A 19,832-nucleotide genomic window follows, 5' to 3' on the forward strand; every position below is an offset into this window, starting at 1 on the left:
TAGTGATGAATGAACAATTCTTTAACATTTCTTGTTGGAAATGATTATGTACATACAATGATACAAATGGGAGATTTATAACCCAAAGAATAATAAAGATCACATGGCTGACTAAGCTGTTCTGTATCCTTGAGAAGTTTATTATCTTTTACAAGTCCTAGAGTTATAGAACTCTAGAAGTAAATGTCACATCTGATTAGATTCTGTGGGGCAGATTCATTCATTCAGAAATTATAGAACTATTTGAAGGCAGGTATACTAGATATCCAATAAGGAAGCAGACATAGAATCTGTCTTCAAGAGTTTATAATTGGGTAAGGGAGATAAGCAGTATACTATCAATAACATTACAATGAAAACCAGAAAAATCATAATTATATAATGTATATAAAACCTATATTTTATAATAAATATTGAGAAACTCCGCAAACTGTTTGGATTAACAGTTACTCTGGAGGACTGAGAAAAAAATGGAAGGGACAGAAATTTAGAAGGGAGAGAAAAAAATACAATGATCAGCAACAGTAAGAATTTAAGTTCTCTTGTCCAGGAGTTTTCAGGGTGACTGGGTACTTTATGTATAGCACACACTTAAAGCATGAGGCATAGGGAGAGCTCTTATGTGACCTGTAAATTCTCGGAAGGTAAAACGGAAAACAGCCTGAAAAATTATAGTTTAAACGGTTGTGTGAACTTAATTTATAAAATAGTTTCCAAATTAAAAATTTCTTTTTGTAAGTATGTCCCTAGTTTCTCTTTAACACAGAAGTCATAAAATTTTAAGTTCTAAATTAAAGATATAAATGACTATCTGGGAATCTTTGAACATGTAATTCATTGGAGTAACAAGTTTCCTAATTGGGAAGAATAAGAGAACATTTATTAAATTTTGGGTTTAGGGATATTGGGGTGTATGTATGTGTGTGTTTCAGATTATGAGTATAACATTTTATTTTCCCTTTCCATACCTCTCATTACCTAGAAATTAGTTATTGATAGAGCATGTTTATTTTAGGGGTTACTGTTGATACCTACAAGGAAGATTGTAGGTATACTCAAACATTTATATGAACACATGAATGCATAAGAGTAAGATTCTTTCTCTCTTTCTCTTTCTCTCTCTCTTTTTAATTTCCAGGCATAGATATTCTTCATCAACTAGGCCTTGGAGGCAAAGATGTAAGACATTCATCATCAGTGACTGCTGTACCATCATCATCTACACCATTACCTCAGGGGGTCCATTTAACAGAATCGGGTGTCCTTTTAACAAATGATTCTTATATTGAGTCACCTCTCGTGAAAATTTTACCAGTCAACTTAGAACAGCCATTTACAATATTAATTGGTTTACAGTCACATAGAGTAAACAATGCATTTCTCTTCAGCATTAGAAGTAAAAATAGACTGCAATTAGGAGTACAGTTATTACCTAAAAAATTAGTGGTATACCTTGGAGGAAAGCAGTCTGTATTTTTCAACTACAGTGTTCACGATGAGCAATGGCACACATTTGCCATTGCTGTTAGCTGTCAAGTTGTCTCAATGTTTGCTGAATGTGGAAAGAAATATTTTAGCAGAGAGACTCTTTCGGAAGTTCAGACCTTTGATTCTAACAGTGTGTTTACCTTGGGAAGTATAAATAATAATTCTGTCCATTTTGAAGGAATAGTATGTCAGTTGGATATTATTCCTTCTGCAGAAACGTCTGCAAACTATTGCAGATATGTGAAACAGCAGTGTCTCCCTGAGACAAGCCTTCTTCATACAACTATTGTACCAGCTAAGATACCAGAAAACTCTCTCTTGCCCAAAAGATTTGGTGAAAAAGTACTGTCGGAGGACACACTTACCAAAGGCAGAAGCATTCTAGATTCCAGAAATGATTCTACGGCAGTGCATAAAGAACAAGAACACCAGATATCAAGATCTCAGTTAACTTCTCTTCGTTCAGAGAATGTCTCTGCTGTGGATCTTGTGAACCATGTGATTCAGGCCAAAGAAATGATCACCGAGCAACTTACTCAGGCAAATCTAAGCCTGCCAATGACACATCATAGCCTCAATGAGCCAAGGAAAAATAGCAAGGAGAAATTTAGTTCTCTTCTAAACGTGTTGGACAATGTCACACAACATAATGATAAAGTAACTGGTCTGTCACCATTTAAGAAGATATCCTCTATTCTTCCACATATAAAACAAGATACAATTAAGAATGTCAAGAAAGCTATCACAGCAAATCTACACACTAATGAACTTATGGAACTGCAACAGACTTTAAACACAACCTTATACAGAGTGACAGATGAGCCATCTTTGGATAATCACCTTGATCTAAGGAAGGAAGGTGAATTTGATCCTGATGCTACTTATCCCTTCGAAAATAGCTATGAAACTGAGCTTTATGATTATTATTATTATTATGAGGATCTTAATACAATGCTCGAAATGGAGAATCTAAGAGGGCCAAAAGGGGACACTGGACCTCCCGTAAGTTATTGTTTTTAAAATGTGTCTTAATGCACTAATTTACCAAACATTTTGAAAGGAATTCTCTAGGCTGAACAGTACAGAACAGATCTGTCTTAGAGATGTACCCTGGCTTACAATGAGTACATTATGCTTGCTATAATATATCCAACCAGAATGCAACCCTGGGTCAAATATTGTACTTTTTTTTTTTTGGTTTTTATTGGAAGGCTGAAAAGCTTACTTAATTCTGGTAAAGTGGTGAGTAAACTATATGCTTTTCTTGTTCAGGTGAAATTCAATCAGGAATTCAACTGCTAAATATAGATCAGCATTCTTTTTTATGAAAAAAAACCCATAGGCTTAATGCATAGTCATGTTGAGAAGGATATGAAAGTTATAGTAGACTAAATAAAAATACTTTAAATACATTATTAAATATACTTTCAACAAAATCATATCAAAAATGAATTAAAATAGAGTGTAAAATTTTAGATAGAGATAATTTTATAGTGGGTCACTGGGGAAAAGCAAACCCTTACATTATAGAAATTAAAATATTTCACTTAGAATTGTAAACAGTAACATATTTCATTATATCTTTCATGATATAGCCAATTTACATTTATGGATTAATAAAAGTTCCATCTGCCTCATACAAAAATAGCCAGTCAGCCCATCAGTCCATCAGTAGAAAAAGAGCCAAGTTACTTACTTAATAATGCCTAAGTAAAACTATGAGATAATAGACTGATTTTTTTTTTTAGCTCTGAAATTATTTTGTCATGTAGGTGCAATTGTAGATGGACATTTGAAAAAATTTTAATCACTTAAAATTCATTTAAAGCTATTTAAAATCACATTAGGAACATTATGTTTTTGCCTTTCATATTTTTGAATACCTTAAACAATCAACTTATATGTTTTTAGAAATTGTTTTTTAGGTTGCAAGCAGACTAAAATATATCTTAAGGTATTTCCTTTATTTGATGAAAATAAAATTTGAATCATTTGTTTAGTTCCAGAAATCATAGAATAGGAGATGACACCACTTGCTGAGCTTGTGTTTCTTTTGCGGTTATTACTCAGTGATTTGATAGGTATTGAGCAACTCTTATTAGTGTGAATGTTTAAAGGGTTTAATAAAATCTGAATAATATAGAGAAATAAACTTTTCAGCTATGACAATTATCAACATATTAGTAATAAAATTGAGCCATTAGGCAGGTCATATTAAACAGTTATGTAAGCTATTTACTTTCTTCAAAAAAAGTCAGTGGTGAGTGTTAATCTCTTCTCTAAATTCAAGAATAGTTGTTTCAGCATTAGTATATTCAACAGATACTAACTTAGTCTCTGCTTGGGCAAAGCAGAAACACAAGGTATGTATAACAGAGTTACTGCTCAGAAGGAGCTTACATTGTGGTAACGGGGACACAGGAAGTACATTTATAATTATATCTCAGGGTCAAGTAAGATTAAATGTCACTGAGAGATACAAACTAAGTATATGGAGTACACATTTTCAAAGGGAAGAAAAATTGTTTTTGAGGGGATCCCTATGAAAGATCACTTAAGGCTGAATGTGTTCAGGATAGGTTCTTGTGGACAAAGTTTTCAGAACGTCAGCCTCAAAGAATGGATACGATTTTGATAGGTGAAAGGAACTGGCATATCTTTTATGTAGGAGAAACAGCAAAATAGTTATAATTTGAGTTCTTATTAATTTTTGGTTACCTATAACCAAAATAGTTATAATTTATTGAGTTTTACTATGGTAGCAGGCACTCTACCATGCCCTTTACATTTGTTATCTTAAAAGAACTTTGTAAGTTTGGTATTATTATCCTCATTTTTCAGGTTAAGAAACTGAGGCCCAGAGGAATTAGTTTACTTGTCCATAACCACATTGCTAATTGATAGAGCCAGGATTTTGACCCAGGTTTTCTGCCTCTAAAGCTCAAACTCTTTCATGATATTAGGCTGAATAATGTTAGACAAATATAAGACCCAAGACAGATGTGGACAGGTTGTAGAGGTCTTAATTTTCAAACTGATAGTTCTAACTTTATCTTGGTTCTCAGTGGGGAATTCTGTAGGTTTCTAAGTAGAGGCATGAATAGGGAAGTCAATCTGGTGGCAGTGCTCAGAGCAGACAGGAAATTCCTGTTATCATCTGGTTGTTACAAGACTAGGACATTATCTAGGATGCCAGCGGTGAAAATGCAAAGGAGAGGTAGGATTCAAGAGATATTTTGAAGGAAGGTTTGGTAGAAACCTAGGAAATTAATTGGACCTAGGGACCAAGTAAAAAGGTAGAGGATCCAAGATGGCTTCTAAGGTTTTAAGTCTGTGGATTGAGACAACGGTGATACCATTACTAAAACCAATAATTAAGAGAGGAAGTTGATTTTAGGAGAAGAAATCAAGTTAAAACATCTAAGGTGCTGTTGGCAAATCAGTAAGCTGTTGGAAGAGTTGAAGAAGCTGAAGTAAAAAAGAGAGGTCAAAGTAGGGGGTATAGATATGGGAGTTTTCCTGTCAATATTATATCAATAGTTGAAGCTATAGAGTCAGATAATTTTCAAGGAAAGGAGTTCGGCATAGAGTCGAGAGCCAAATCATGAGCCATGTTTGCTTTGTGGTTATAGAAGAAAGAAAAAAAAAGCAGAAATGTGACGGAGTAATTAGAGAGATGGGAGAGAATACAGTATACTATCACAAAAGCCAAAGATGAGAGTTTTGAGAAGAAATTGATCAGCAGTGCTGAAAGCTACAGCTGAGGACTGAGAAAAAGTGGAGGAAATCCTTTGGATCTTCTGATGGGAAAGTCATTATTGAACTTTGAGAATCTGACTTCAGCATAGTGTAGAAGTCTAAAGGTAGATTTTAGAAAGCTAATGAGAGAGTGAATGGTGATGAAATGATGAACTTTGTAGAGACTGCTGCACTGCTTCTTGAAGTGGATGTTACTGTGTGAAGTCTGAGGCCAGCCTGATTTTTCCTACTTGTAGGTGACTGTTTTTCCTCTGTATGCCCATGCAGTTCTTTTGTTATCTTTGAAGTTCATTTCGTCAAACCTGTTAGGTTCTGTATCAGTTTTTTCTGGTACTCTTTTGATCTGAAGATTATTTTTACTTATTATAGAAAAGTCTCTCCTTATATTCTCAGGTATTTTTCTTTTGCATTTTTCTATATTATTCTTCAGGCATACCAGTATATGTTAAATGTCCTTTGTGATGATAGTATTTATTATCTTCTCTACAGTCATGTCCATGTGATTGCATTTTTCCACTTTGTTTTATGTGAATTCAGTTAAACTACATCCATATCCCTTAATTGATTTGTTCAGTTGTAGTCAGTTTTTATTGTTTCTGACCTGGCTTTCATCTATAATTGTTTCTTTTTTGCTCTTTCAATCTTTAAGCTCTCTGGCTCACATTTTATTACCTTGGTTGTTATTTTTAATGTCTTATAACTCTTCTTTGAGCTCTCATTTTGTAGAAACATAGCATCTTGAAATTTTTTGAATCTATAGTGAACTATATGAACTTTTTCTCTGTGCGTGGAGTGATTCCTCTTCAGGTAAACAGTTTTCATCTACTTTTAATTTATGTTTCTGTTCTCACACTTTCCCCTCCCCTCAATATGCATAGGTCCCTTGCTGGTTTCTTTCTGGTTATTACTCATTTTTAAAATAAAGACAACTCTATCTGGGTCACTATTTGCTTCAGAATTCTATAGGGAGAGGCAAAGGGAAGTAGTGGTACACAACATCAAATTTAAGTTGCTATCTTCAGCACCGTCTTTCCATATTTATTTTGTCCTCTATCCAGAAACATATCTCCTCTCATTTTCATGTACGTGAAGCCCTCTATATTGCTCTGAGAAGTGATATGATGATTTATGCTCTTGTCTTCTACCCCCTCTCACAACCAGAAATCTCCTGAAGTTAGGAGATTTGTTGCAGATCATGAAAATGTGTTCTTCCTCTTCAGCTCTACTTTCCTTACTCCTGGTTGTTTGAACTGGGTCTTTACAGGGTCATGAATTATATGTCCTGTGGCTTTCCCATTTCCTTAAACTTTACTATTGTTATTAAAGGATTGTTGGTATGAACTTTCTGGACTGATATACTTTTAGATATCTGTAGCCTGTCTAAGCTTTGACGTCTGAAGAGGTTTTTTGTTTGTTTTTTGTTTTTGGTCATCTCTCAGCATCTTTCCTTACTCCAAACTGTCTCAATATTTGGAAGAGAATTTTCATATTTTTGGTTTGTGGTTTTGGTCTTTTCCTTGTTTCATCAGAGATGTTTTCTTCTTTTGGTGTTTTTTGTTGTTTTCAGTGGTTTTGAGGGAAGGAGGGTTCTCATTCTGCTATCTTTTATATAAATTCTCTAGTGATCGATTTAAAATATAAATTAGATCATGTCATTTATCTTCTTAAACTCTTCAGTGACTGAAGAGTAAAGCAGTTAGAATAAACTAAAAACTCTTTATCATGACCCATGCAGTCGTATATCATCTGGCCCCTGCTTTCCTCTGCAACCTCATTTTGTTCCACTTTTGCTTAATCGCACCGTTGGGTTTCTTTTATCTCCTTGATAAGACTGTAATTTTTCTTTGTTTTGTTTTATTTTACTCATGCCCTAATTCATTTTACTCCTGTTTTCTGGAATTTTATTTTCTCCTCTTTCGTTACTCCTCTTCATTTTTTAGATATAACTTAGCACTTCCTCAGAGAAGCCTTCTCTGATACCACAATATAAATTATGTACACTGTTGATCTCTCTCGGTTGCTTGTTCTTTTCTTCATATCACTAAATAAAATGTATATTATGTGTTTATTTATTAATGGGTGTTTTTTTTAATCTCACTGCCACCTCCAGGAGGGTTTGATGTTTACTAATGTTTATTGAGTGAGTGAATGAATGAATGAGTGAATGAATTATAGAGGGAACTTTAGATGTAGGACTTCCAAGATTAATTGACCAGATATTACTATCTCTTAGAAGGACTGAATACATTTGCCTTAGTATATATATTACCCTAGTAATAATAGTATTATAACTAACATTAATTGAATACTGCCTGTGCCCCAGCCATACCTTTTAAAAAATTGCTCTATAGTTTATTGGTTAAGTACTGTATATCAGACATAGTTACAGGTATTTTATATAGTACAATATCTTTAATGCTTACAATAACACTGAAAAATAAATTTTTTGTCATCAGTATTATAAAGATGAGGAAACTAAGGCTTAGATAGAGTAATTGACTTGTCTAGGGTCATTCAGCAAGTAAATGATTGAAGCATGATTTGAATCTAGATTGGATGATTGCCATACCATTGCTCTTTTAATTGAATTATACTTTCTCTTAATAACCAATAACCTGAAAGTTAAAGTGCCTTTTTTAGTACTTTATTTATCAAAAGTAACTCATAAAAAAAGTCATATAAAATTACTTTCCTTCTCTGGTTTCTAGAAAATGCCTATTAATAACCTGTTCTCAAAGATATGGAAATGCAAAATTGTGAAGACAAGTTAAAATTGAGTTTTATTTATTGCTTATTAAACAATTCAAATATTTCAGTCACAACACAAAATATAGTCTTTTCTCCTTAGTATCTAACATTAACTGTAATATTAACTTCTTTTTCAGTGTGAATGTAGTAGTGTTTTCTTATGTCACAAAGTAGCGTGACAGGGCAATAAACCAAACTAGATATTTTGTTTTAATTTTGCATTTAGTTTTTATTTTTAGTTCTTATTTTGGGGGACTTCAAATCATCAGCTGGTAAGTTCTGATGATAACAGCAGAACCAGAAATAATTTGAAAAGAATTTTAATTTTTTTTGAAAATAAGTGAAAGTCAGTTTTTGATGGAAGCTAGTGATATAATAATGATGCAGAATATTTGAATGGCTCAGGAGGGAGAACAGAAATATTACTCTTCTGTGGTTGAATAGGAATATTCCTTTTCTCTTAATATTAGAGAATACATGAAAGGTTTTTATTAAGGAGTAGGAGAAGGAAAAAAATTAAAAGGAAAATGGACAGTTTGAACTATAAAGAGCATTAGAAAACTGCAAAATGACTGTAGCATTAATAAAGGAGAAAGTTTCAAAGATAAAAATGTTACATAAAAATGAGGATCAGTAGACCATGCTACTTGTTAATGGTAGGGCTAATATCTTAACCTTGATATGTCTCATTTCAAAACTTGTAGTATTTTTACTGCAATAATCAATGAATGTTTGTAAAATGGAATGTGCGTATGCTCTGTAGACATCAAGAATAATGCCATGGCAGCAGAGTGCACAGTAACAATGAAATTAATGGACAGATGAATGAATGAATATGTATTAACCGTATCCCAAATGAACACTTATTCTTCTACAGTTGATTGTTAAAGCAAAAAAAGATGACATAAGGCATAATATGAGGAAACAAAGTAGTAGTGTCCTATTTCTTATTTGATATATTTAATAAGTGACATTTAAAGAACTCAGAATACTTTAAAAATTGACCTGTTTTTGCTTTCATATTTTGTTTTTACAAACCATTTAACTCTTATTAGTGACCTCCTGGTATGCTGCATTTTGTGTAAGGCAGATTTATTACTGAATATACTAGAAGGATCTCATTGTAACAGTTTAACACATTACACAGATCCTTGGTATAAGCCTTTTAAAAGAACATAAAATGGTTAGTGCTTTAATTTTTCAAGGCAAGTCTTCTGTTGAAATGTATTTGAAAAAACCTGTAGTTGTTGGTCTCTAAACCCTAAATTGAATTCCTCCTTCAGTAGTAAAAGTAAATTTAGGTAAAAAACTACCCACGAAACTACTAGTTATGGTCCCTGTGAAAACCAGATACAGTGGCCGTAACCATAAGTCATAGACTTCCTGCTGCCATATCTAGCCAGATTAAAGAGGACGTCTTGAGTTTTAGCTCTCACCCCTGCTGATTAGGGTGAGGGGTTTCATGTTGTTTGAAAATCATCAGCTGGTAACTAGGGATGGAAAAGGACCCCTGGAGTGAGACTCTTAGCAAGACTTGTGAGAGAGGATGCATCTGTTATCATGCCTAATATCTCGGCATTTGTTTTCCAAGGGTCCTTCTGGCCCAGCAGGTATCCCAGGTCCATCAGGAAAGAGAGGTCCACGGGTAAGTAGATGACCTCCGTTTCTCACTTGCTGTTAGAACTGGTAGCTTTCCAGTATGTTTTTTCCTAGTATTGTACAGTATGTACTTCCCTTGGAAATCTGCCCTGGATTGGCAAAGGTAGGAAATTAGCCCTACCTTTGCCAATTCAAGAGAAGCCTGGGAATACGTGCCAGCTGTTTATTTGAGTATGAACACCCAGCCCCAAAGCATTCTCTGTGAGCATGCTCAAGAAAGATAATCAAATTTGTAGATTAGTGACTGTTTGAGTGCTATTTGTAACATTATTCTTAGTTATAAAGTGATCTCATCTACAGTTGATAGTCCAAGGTGGGGTTCATTTACTTTGGGAAATGAAAAAGAGTGGGCGGCCTTAAAATAGTACATTCCTGGATTATATAATGGAAAATATTGGAGCTATAAAGTAAAAAAGTAATTGTCCTGAGGAAAAAGGCTGCCTTAAGGATAAGCAGTAGTTTCTCACATTACACAGGTCCAACAAAAGATTTATTGCTGTGTTAGAATTAGTTTCTTTCCAACCTCAAAAAAAAAAAAAAAAAATGGACTTCTACTAGCAGAAATTCTTCAAAGAGCTAGAAAAAGAATTGTGATTGTGTGTTATAAAGACAAATGCAAATGCCATAGATGATCCACTTTCTTTACTGATTTTTATTTATCATATAAACAATGTAATGAAAAATCACCCTAAAATGTTACTTTAAATGGTCCTATTCACATCAAGATCTTGTCCATATGAGGCTGAAGATGATTGCTCACTCCGTTGTAGCTGTTTAACATTTCTTCCTTTATACTTGATGACCTACCACATTCCTCCCAGAGTGTCTTCTAAACTTGCCCCCTCTCTTCCAGCCAGCAGACCATTTCTGTCCTCCTACTTTTCTGTCAGGAGACCCTGGATCCTACTTCCCTGAGGGACTGAGTTCACCTTTGCACTAATTGCATTCCCTCTCCACCATTAAGGCTGTTCTCCCACAGCATGACCTTTTTCTCTCCTTAGATTCTATGTTATTTGGCAACAACCAGCAAGTGATCTTTTTTAAAAATCCCAAACTTTCATTGATGCTAATTTTTCCTAAAGTTATTGTCCTTGCTCACTCTTGCACTACTGAGCTTTGTGAAATAATCCTTTATACCCATTGCACCCACATCTACATCAAAAACTCATTTGTTAATCCTTATAAATTTTTCCATCTGCTTTATTGAAATTTGTTTTGGAAGACTACACGAATGAGATGTCATGAAATCTAATTTTTGCCCTTAGTTTTCATCTTGCTAGATATACCTTCAGTGTTTGCATTGCCAGCACCCCTCTCCTTTCTGAAACATAATGCTCTATTAGTTCAGAAGTGAAAAGACAGATAAATAGATAATTAATAACTATTTATGTGTCAAGATGGAGGTGTAGCTGAAGAGCGCAGGGGTGTGGTACTAAGCCCAAATGAGTATAGGAGGACCTTCTGGAGATGAATCTTAGTCTTCTACTTGCTGGTTGTGTGAACCTAAGGTTCCCCATTTATAAATGGGAGTAAATAACCACCTTGCAGGATTGTTATAAGGATTAGTAATTAAAAAGTAAAGCATTAACACAGTTACTTGCACAATAGTAGGTATTTAGTAAATAGAAGCAGTTATTGAATTCAAATTGACAAATATTCCTTTTTCTTTTTTGGCCTCCCTTGTGTGGCTTTTGGGATCTTTATTCCCTGACCAGAGATTGAACCCAGGCCACGGCAGTGAAAGCACCCAGTCCTAACCACTGAACCACCAGGGAACTCTCCAAATTGACAAATATTCATTGAGAGGTTGCTATGCGCTAAGTACTACACTGGTAATATTCAAAACAGACGCTTGGGCTTCCCTGGTGGCGCAGTGGTTGAGAGTCCGTCTGCCGATGCAGGCGACACGGGTCCGTGCCCCGGTCTGCGATGATCCCACATGCCGCGGAGCGGCTGGGCCCGTGAGCCATGGCTGCTGAGCCTGCGAAAAACAGACTCTTTTCAAAGAATTTATAATTCTGAAACTAAACATATGTCATAAGGAAGTTAAAATAGCAATAAAATATTTAAATGACAGAAATATCCCAAGGCAATATACAACTAATTGCAAATAAATTTTACATGCCCCAATTTCTGTGGAAATGAGTAAGAAAGAGAAATCCCTTCATGCTGGTGTAGCCAGGATTTAAAACTGAGGTGGTATCTCAGTTGATGCTTGAACGTGATTTGGGCAGGTGTAGGGGGGCAAGGTTAAATGAGGTCAGTCTTTAAGGTACGCATGATAGCAGAAACAAAAACCCAAGTGCAGAAAGGGTTACCATATGTGGAGAGGAGAGTAACTAAACAACTGCACTTTGTTATTTTTAGGCTTCTTACTCTGCACAACTTTTAGAAGTAGCACTAAGCAATGTGGCTGGAGATAGGGGTGGTAAATAAGGGACGTAAATACCTCAGGGACAGTGTTTTGAAGCAAAAACAGAAACCACAGTTCTGCTCTATAATTAGTCTTCTCCAAGACTGAAATATCCAAGATCTCAGAAGAGATAAAGAACTTTGTAAAATAATATATCCATTTTAATGAATTACATAATATTTATTTGAATGTTATAATAACCACTGTCTGTTATTTGTATCTCGATCTGTGCTAAGAATGATCTTTCTTTTTTTTTTTTTCACTATTTGCAGGGCATACCAGGGCCACATGGAAATCCTGGGTTACCTGGATTACCAGGTCCAAAGGTGAGTGATTATTAGTGAGTATCATAAAGAAGATCTTTAACTTTTAAAAGCCAACCTTGGGATATTGAGGACCTCTGTCATTTCCAGAGCATGATTCTTCAGCAAGATGGTCTTAGCCCGACAGAGAGCCAGGCTCCTCTGAGAGCCCGCCACACTTGGATTTATATATAGCTAGTGGTAAAGGCAAGCACAGCCCTGCTTTGGTATTCCAAAGTCTTTATTGTCAAAATATGATGGCAATATATGGAAACCTCTGAAATATACAGATTATGATTTGAGTAATTTACCTTAAATCAAGGCTATTTTAATGTATAGATAAGTACTGAGGAAATAAAATATGATTTATTTCCCTGTTCCACACTTTCCTAATATTTTTACCTGAAAAAGATCTGTGAGGGTAATGCTTATAGGATACTCATATTTTTATGAGAACAACTAACCTGAAAGCCTGTATATATATATGAGCATACATTGTTGTGTAGTGGTAGCATGGTAGATAATAGTGTGATAGATAGTAGTATGAGTATAGTAAAAACGGATGGAAGAATATATACCAGGCTGGTTACCTTGAGAGCAGGTATGGAATTGGAAAGATAGTTAAATTTATATATATGCGTTAAGCATTAGGGTTTTGGTTTACAGTAACATCATGAATATTTTAGGGTCATTAATAACCACTCTGCTTATTAATTATCTCACTCAAAAGTAACCATATAGATGTTACCATATAGATATAGGTTAAGATAGGATAGAGCTTAAGAACACAGGTTTTGGAGTCTTAACTGATTGGGGTTCAGGTTTTAGCCCTCTTGATTTGTATGACTAGAAGAAAATTACTTGCTTAGCGGCTTTAAGCTTCACTTTCTTCTTCTCCAAAATAGGAAAAATCATAGTATGTCCTCAGAGGGCTGGAGTGAAGGCTAAATAAATTGTGAGTAAAGCCCTTAACAGTGTTAACATGTCATAAGTAGTATCATTATTATTAATACGTAATAATGATAACAGATATTTTAAATCTAAATTTTCCAAAGTTTCTCATCACTGTCAGCATTTTTTTGAATTTAATAAAGTATCTCAGAGAGAAAAGAGACTTAACTAAAGTCTGGATGTGTAACAGTGAGAAAAAAGACAAATGCCTTCTAAAGAAATTAGAAGTTTGTTCTTAACTTTGTGATTCCCTCGCCTTCACGCTTTTGGGGGGACTTTCAGGATACTTAGTGAAAGGCTAATGTAGTTGTAAAGACCCAGCTCGTGTTTTTCCACAGAGCTGAAGTTCTAGGGGGCTTGCCGTCCTGCTAACACCCTGATCTCCACAACAAGAAGGAAGACAGAATGGGGGAGGGCTGGGTTTCCACATGGTTTGTGTTGTCCTCCCCTTCCCCTACCTTAGCCAGTAGCAAACAGATACTTGAAACAAACAAAAAAGATAGAGAATAGGGTGAGGAGAGATGAAGGTAGAGATAGTGGAAAGCCTTTGATTTAATTGACTTCTTAAAATGTGTGTACTTATTCAGGAGAAAATACTTGAGAAAATGATGAACTCTGTAACAAAAAATTTTCATTGTCCAAAGATTAAAAACAGGATATTTTTCAGTGTTGACTGGTATGAATATGTGTCTTTGGTAAAATGAACTAGGAGAGATGAAATCTTAATCTCAAGATTTCTCTTTAATATTATATTTAGTAGTGTGAGTAAAATTTTGACTATAACTATTTACCAATAACATATTTTTATGAACCCATATATTAGGGATTTTAAAACCTCCACTTTTAATTTGCAAGCAACTAACTGAACCTCTTGGGAACTTAGTTGTATAGACCTGAATATTAGTCTTTAATTCATATTTAATTTGATAATTTGATAACCATGTTCAAAATAGCCAAGACTGACCATGATTTGTTTTAACTGCACATATTTGTGGAGGACATTAGATTGTGACAGGTGTTAAAAATCACCACTGTGTCTTAAATGAATCAAGTGAAGCTTGTAGCATGTGGTTTGTGAAACCAATTTTCCTAGATATTTAATATGCACTTTAAAGTAATCAGGATTAATAGAACATTCAAGGCTTATACTTTATAATCCTCTTATAGTATTTATTCAAGGCAGTGCAATAAAAATGCAAATTTCATTCTCTCAACAATAAATTTTGACATGTGATCACAGGATTTATTTTTCTTCAGAGAACAAAAATCCCTTTTAGATTAAGGGATTTTAGAGTATAAAGACACTTTCAGCATTTTTCTCTTTTCAGTTATTGTTTAGCAAGAATAACATAGAATTATTGGCCTCTAAGGAAATTGTATAAAGATTCGTCTTGTCGCTTGGACAAGAAATGATCTGTCCATTTCAAAAGGGGTTACCTGAACCTATGAAAAGACCAAATTAAGGCAATTGCAAGTTTAGAAAGGTTTAACTGAAATGGAAAATACAATGCATTATGGAACCTTTATACAGTCATATTTGGATTAATGTGCTTTATAAAAATTGTTAGAACTGATACCAGGGTTCTTGGCCTTCCCTAATCAATAGAAATTGCTAGTTCCTTATATGGGGTGAGGGTAGGGGTGTGTCCAAGGGTCGGGCCAGAGGGGTGGCTTAGGTGTTTTGCCCACCCCTTTGGTTGTGTTGAGTTCAGGGGGCATGAGCAGTACCTGGATTTTGCTCCCAGCTCTTCAAAAGTGGCAGTTGGGGGTTTTTTTTGGTCTTTTTGTATCTTTTATCCATAATTTGTCCCAACTGCACATGCACACAGTTATTTTTAGTCCCTGATAGTGTCTTTGCGTTTTGTTGCTTGAGGAGAGGTTTGTCCAGGTGCAGGCATTGCAGCACTGCAGCAAAGAGTCCCAGGTCCCAGCCTGTCTCAGAACCAAAAGATATACCTTACATAAGTTAATGGCATAAAGCACGTAAAACACCTGGTAGAATACTTGTGTGTAGTTGACACTTAAGAAAACATTATTGCCCTTTTCTGGAGGAGCTACTTATAAGGTAACTAGGCTATTTAGCAATGAAACTTTTACTGCAAGTATCGCATTTATTATTTGTTAAGTAAAAAAAAAAAAGTCTTGTGGCTCTTATGAATGAAAATACCTTAATATAGTAAAGAAATATGTTCTATTTATAAGACTATTTAAAAGTTTATAAGAATAAAGATTATTTTGCTAACATACTCTTGATTGATGCAAAAATTAATTTATTTTCTGTTATACTTTTACAATTAAGTTAGTATTTATCATAAAGGACAAAAAGTGTAAACTGATCTTTGGTAGTTCTCAACTCTGTTCGAGCAAAATGAGTTTTCACACATCTGTTCGTCTTCCTTAGTAGATTCTGAGTTACTTGAATGCAGTGGCCAGATCTTACTCATCCTTGCCTTTGTGTCCAGCCCAATGCCCAGCAGGTGTTGGGCACTCAGTAAATGTTAAACTGAAACAATAAGCAGACTTAACATTAGAAACAAGGCACTGGCATCATAAGGGAATGAGAACTAGCAGTTATTAAGCATATAATTATTTTATGTATGCCATCTCCTTCAGTTCCACTTCCGTTAAGAGTACTGTTCAGAGCAGGCTTTATTACCTTCTACTTTCCACAGAAGAAAACATATTCAGAGAGGTAAGTACTTAACCAAGGTAACACAGTTGTAACTGGCATCAGAATTAGATCTGTTTTACTCTTTCCCTTACACCAATTTGTCTCTACTAACATAGTGAGGAGTTCATTTATGAAACAGCACCTTAAAGAGGAAGGGTTTGGGTAGGGTAATAACCTAATGTAATTAAAGACTTTCTGAATTCATTTAGTAATAGTAACAAAATATGTCCATTCCAAGGTTCCAGCTTATCCTTTGGATACTGATAATAACATATAAAGTCCATAAAGAGTGAAACTGAACTCTAGCCTCTCAGAACTGTGTCGTTAAATTGTTAAATAGTAGAAGAATAAAATGCCACACAAGAATTTAGTGGGTAATACAGCATTTTTTCAGCATTATTAAGACTAATTGATTTAAAACAAAGACTATTGAGTTCTTTAGCTGAAATCATTAGCTGAAATCAGTAGACTAAGGGTAGAAATATTGTCTTCATAAAAAAAAAAAACAACAACACAAGGAAGTGAATTCTGTTTCTCTATTTGCTAGAAAGAATGACTCTTTTCTTGCCACCAAATGCCTTCTGGGTCCACAGTTCATCATATTTACTTATTTAATATGAACTTTATTCGCAGGGTACTGGACATTTTTTATTACTATTAACACATGATCAATTATGCAGTAGATCTTTGGACATGAGTCCAAATGCAGAATCTAGATCTTTGGCCTACCCTAGCCTACACTTATAATTCTAGTCCAGGCAATCTATTTGCGTCCAGATAGTTCGTTTCCCAAAAATGCTTCTTAAAGGCAGCTTAAAACCTTCCCATGGACATTCATAGCTTACATTACTTTAGTCAGGTTCAATAGCTCCATCAAATTTAATCCAGTTAAATGAAAACATCTAACCTTAATAAGCTGCAATAACAGTGTCCCATTAGTAATATTAAATGAGATGTTATCAATAATGGTAAATATTGAATTTCCAAGGAATATATCTTTGTGCTGTTTTATTCCTGGTGTTGACCCTCTGCTACCATGTCTCCATCATTATTTCTCTAAACTGAAAGTCCCATTTTCCTTGTGTGTGAATTAAATAAATGTGTTGAGTATAGATGCTGACCCATTCTAAGAATTTTTTACTGAGTCAGATTGCTATGAAAAATTTTCAGTCCAACATTCTGAAAATGTAAAGTATGATAAAATGGTGAAGACTGAGGTGTTCCTATTAGTCTACGCAATGTAGGGACCTTTTTGTAAAGGGCCAGACAAATATATTAAAATTTTTTCCTTCTAGCTATCAAAATCTATTGGGTTCATGTTAGAAGGATTCAGGAGCCAATTTAAAAAGGCTTCCACTAGCCAAAGATTGGTATAATTTGAGCATCATTAAGGATAATAACTGTAGTGGATTGAATCATAACAAATATCTCTAAATCCATGAGTTATAATGTTGTTAAAAACAGACAAACCCTCATTGGTCACCTTTAGAGGATGCTGGGGAATTACATCTATGAGATTGTCAAATTCTCTGACACCAATTGAATATTCAACAATTCAATTCAGTTCTGACACTACCCCAATTTAGTGTCAGACTCCACAGATTTAAGGGCTCAGTCCCACAAGACTCCCCACACTTGAGATGCCAGCAACAGATGGGTTGCCCAGGCTACTCACACTTCTGCCTGGCTGACTTACATGTTCAGGGATTCCCATAATCTCTTCCTCTCTCCCAGGTTTGCTATTTTGCTAGAACAGCTCACAGAACTCAGGAAAACACTTTAATTAGGTTTACCAATTTATTATTAAAAAATACAACTCAAGTAGCTAAATGGTAGAGATGCATAGGGCAAAATGTGGAGGGTGGGAACCTGGAGCTTCCATGCACTCCCCAGGTGCATCATCTTCCCAGCACATCAGTGTGTTCACCTACTGGAAGCTCTTGGAATGTCTTTGTTCAAGATTTTTTTTGTTTGTTTGTTTGTTTTTACATCTTTATTGGAGTATAATTGCTTTACAATGGTATGTTAGATTCTGCTTTATAACAAAGTGAATCAGTTATACATATACATATGTTCCGATATCTCTTCCCTCTTGCATCTCCCTCCCTCCCACCCTCCCCATTCCAGCCCTCTAGGTGGTCACAAAGCACCCAGCTGATCTCCCTGTGCTAGGCGGCTGCCTCCCACTAGCTATCTATTTTACATTTGGTAGTGTATACATGTCCATGCCACTCTCTCACCCCGTCACAGCTCACCGCTCCCCCTCCCCATATCCTCAAGTCCATTCTCCAGTAGGTCTGTGTCTTTATTCCCGTCTTACCCCTAGGTTATTCATGACCTTTTTTTTTCTTAGATTCCATATATATGTGTTAGTATATGGTATTTGTCTTTCTCTTTCTCACTTACTTCACTCTGTATGACAGACTCTAGGTCCATCCACCTCACTACAAATAACTCAATTTCGTTTCTTTTTATGGCTGAGTAATATTCCATTGTATATGCATGCCACATCTTCTTTATCCATTCATCCGATGATGAACACTTAGGTTGTTTCCATCTCCTGGCTATTGTAAATAGAGCTGCAATGAACATTTTGGTACATGACTCTTTTTGAATTATGGTTTTCTCAGGGTATATGCCCAGTAGTGGGATTGCTGGGTCATATGGTAGTTCTATGTGTAGTTTTTTAAGGAACCTCCATACTGTTCTCCATAGTGGCTGTACCAATTCACATTCCCACTAGCAGTGCAAGAGTGTTCCCTTTTCTCCACACCCTCTCCAGCATTTATTGTTTCTAGATTTTTTGATGATGGCCATTCTGACTGGTGTGAGATGATATCTCATTGTAGTTTTGATTTGCATTTCTCTAATGATTAATGATGTTGAGCATTCTTTCATATGTTTGTTGGCAGTCTGTATATCTTCTTTGGAGAAATGTCCACCCCCTCCTCTCCTTGGAGGTGGGGGAGGGAATGGGGCTAAATTCCTATGCTCCAATCACTTATTAGCCTTTCCAGTGACTTATCCCCATCCTGAAGCTCTCTAGCTCCCTCTCTCCAGTCACCTCATTAGCATAAGCTCAGATGTTGTTGAAAAGCGCTTGTTATGAATAACAAAAGACACTCCTGTGACTCAGGAAATTCCAAGGGTTTTAGGAGCTCTGTGCTAGGAACCAGGGACAAAGACCAAATGTATATTTTTATTATACCACAGTGTCATTATTTTGAAAAATGGTAAATAGAAGATAAATAAAGGGAAAGAATAAATTTTTTCTTAAGAAATTGCCTTGCTTTTCTTATAGAATTGAACCTTAGTGCAACCAAATAGTTGTCAAAGGGAAGTTTCTCTTTACAGAAAAAGCTAGCAAATGAAGAAAGAATACTAGAGTTAAAAATCACCATTTTTGCAATCCTGATGAAGAAGAGGTTGAAAACAATAGAAACAACTCAGGAAGACCAAAGGCCTTGAGGCAGGAGACTGCTTGGCAGTCTTTGAGGAATATCTGAATGAGATAAGTGGTAGGAGATAGATCAGAGACATAGCAGGAGCCAGATTATGTTGAATCTTGTAGGTAAGAATTTTGGTTTGGATTTTACTCTGTGTTAGATATTTATTGGAGAGTTCTAAGTAGAAAGATGATACCTTGCAATTTATGTTGTAGGAGGATGGTTCCAGCTATCACAGAGAATAGATTGGGGTAGGGGAAGGGTAGAAATAGGGGCACCAGTTTGGAGACTACTTCACTGGTCTACCCAAGCTCATGCTATGGGTGAGGATGGCATGGACTAGAGTCTTAACAATGGAGATGGTGTAAAGTGGTCAAACTCTAGATGTATTTTGA

At 35.3% G+C, this 19,832-nt stretch overlaps 1 protein-coding gene across 2 annotated transcripts in view; it reads left to right on the plus strand.

The window, feature by feature from the left end:
* The window catches only part of COL24A1 (collagen type XXIV alpha 1 chain), a 392,639-nt gene that overhangs the window by 26,190 nt on the left and 346,617 nt on the right, over positions 1-19,832 (plus strand). For both annotated transcript variants that reach the window (XM_073787806.1, XM_073787804.1), the window contains 3 exons: positions 1,139-2,490; positions 9,587-9,640; positions 12,340-12,393. In XM_073787806.1, the coding sequence (XP_073643907.1) occupies positions 1,139-2,490; positions 9,587-9,640; positions 12,340-12,393 (1,460 nt within the window). The remainder of the gene's footprint in view (positions 1-1,138; positions 2,491-9,586; positions 9,641-12,339; positions 12,394-19,832) is intronic.

The sequence above is a fragment of the Tursiops truncatus genome, chromosome 1, assembly GCF_011762595.2.
Source record: "Tursiops truncatus isolate mTurTru1 chromosome 1, mTurTru1.mat.Y, whole genome shotgun sequence".
In the NCBI taxonomy this organism is placed as follows: Eukaryota; Metazoa; Chordata; class Mammalia; order Artiodactyla; family Delphinidae; genus Tursiops; species Tursiops truncatus.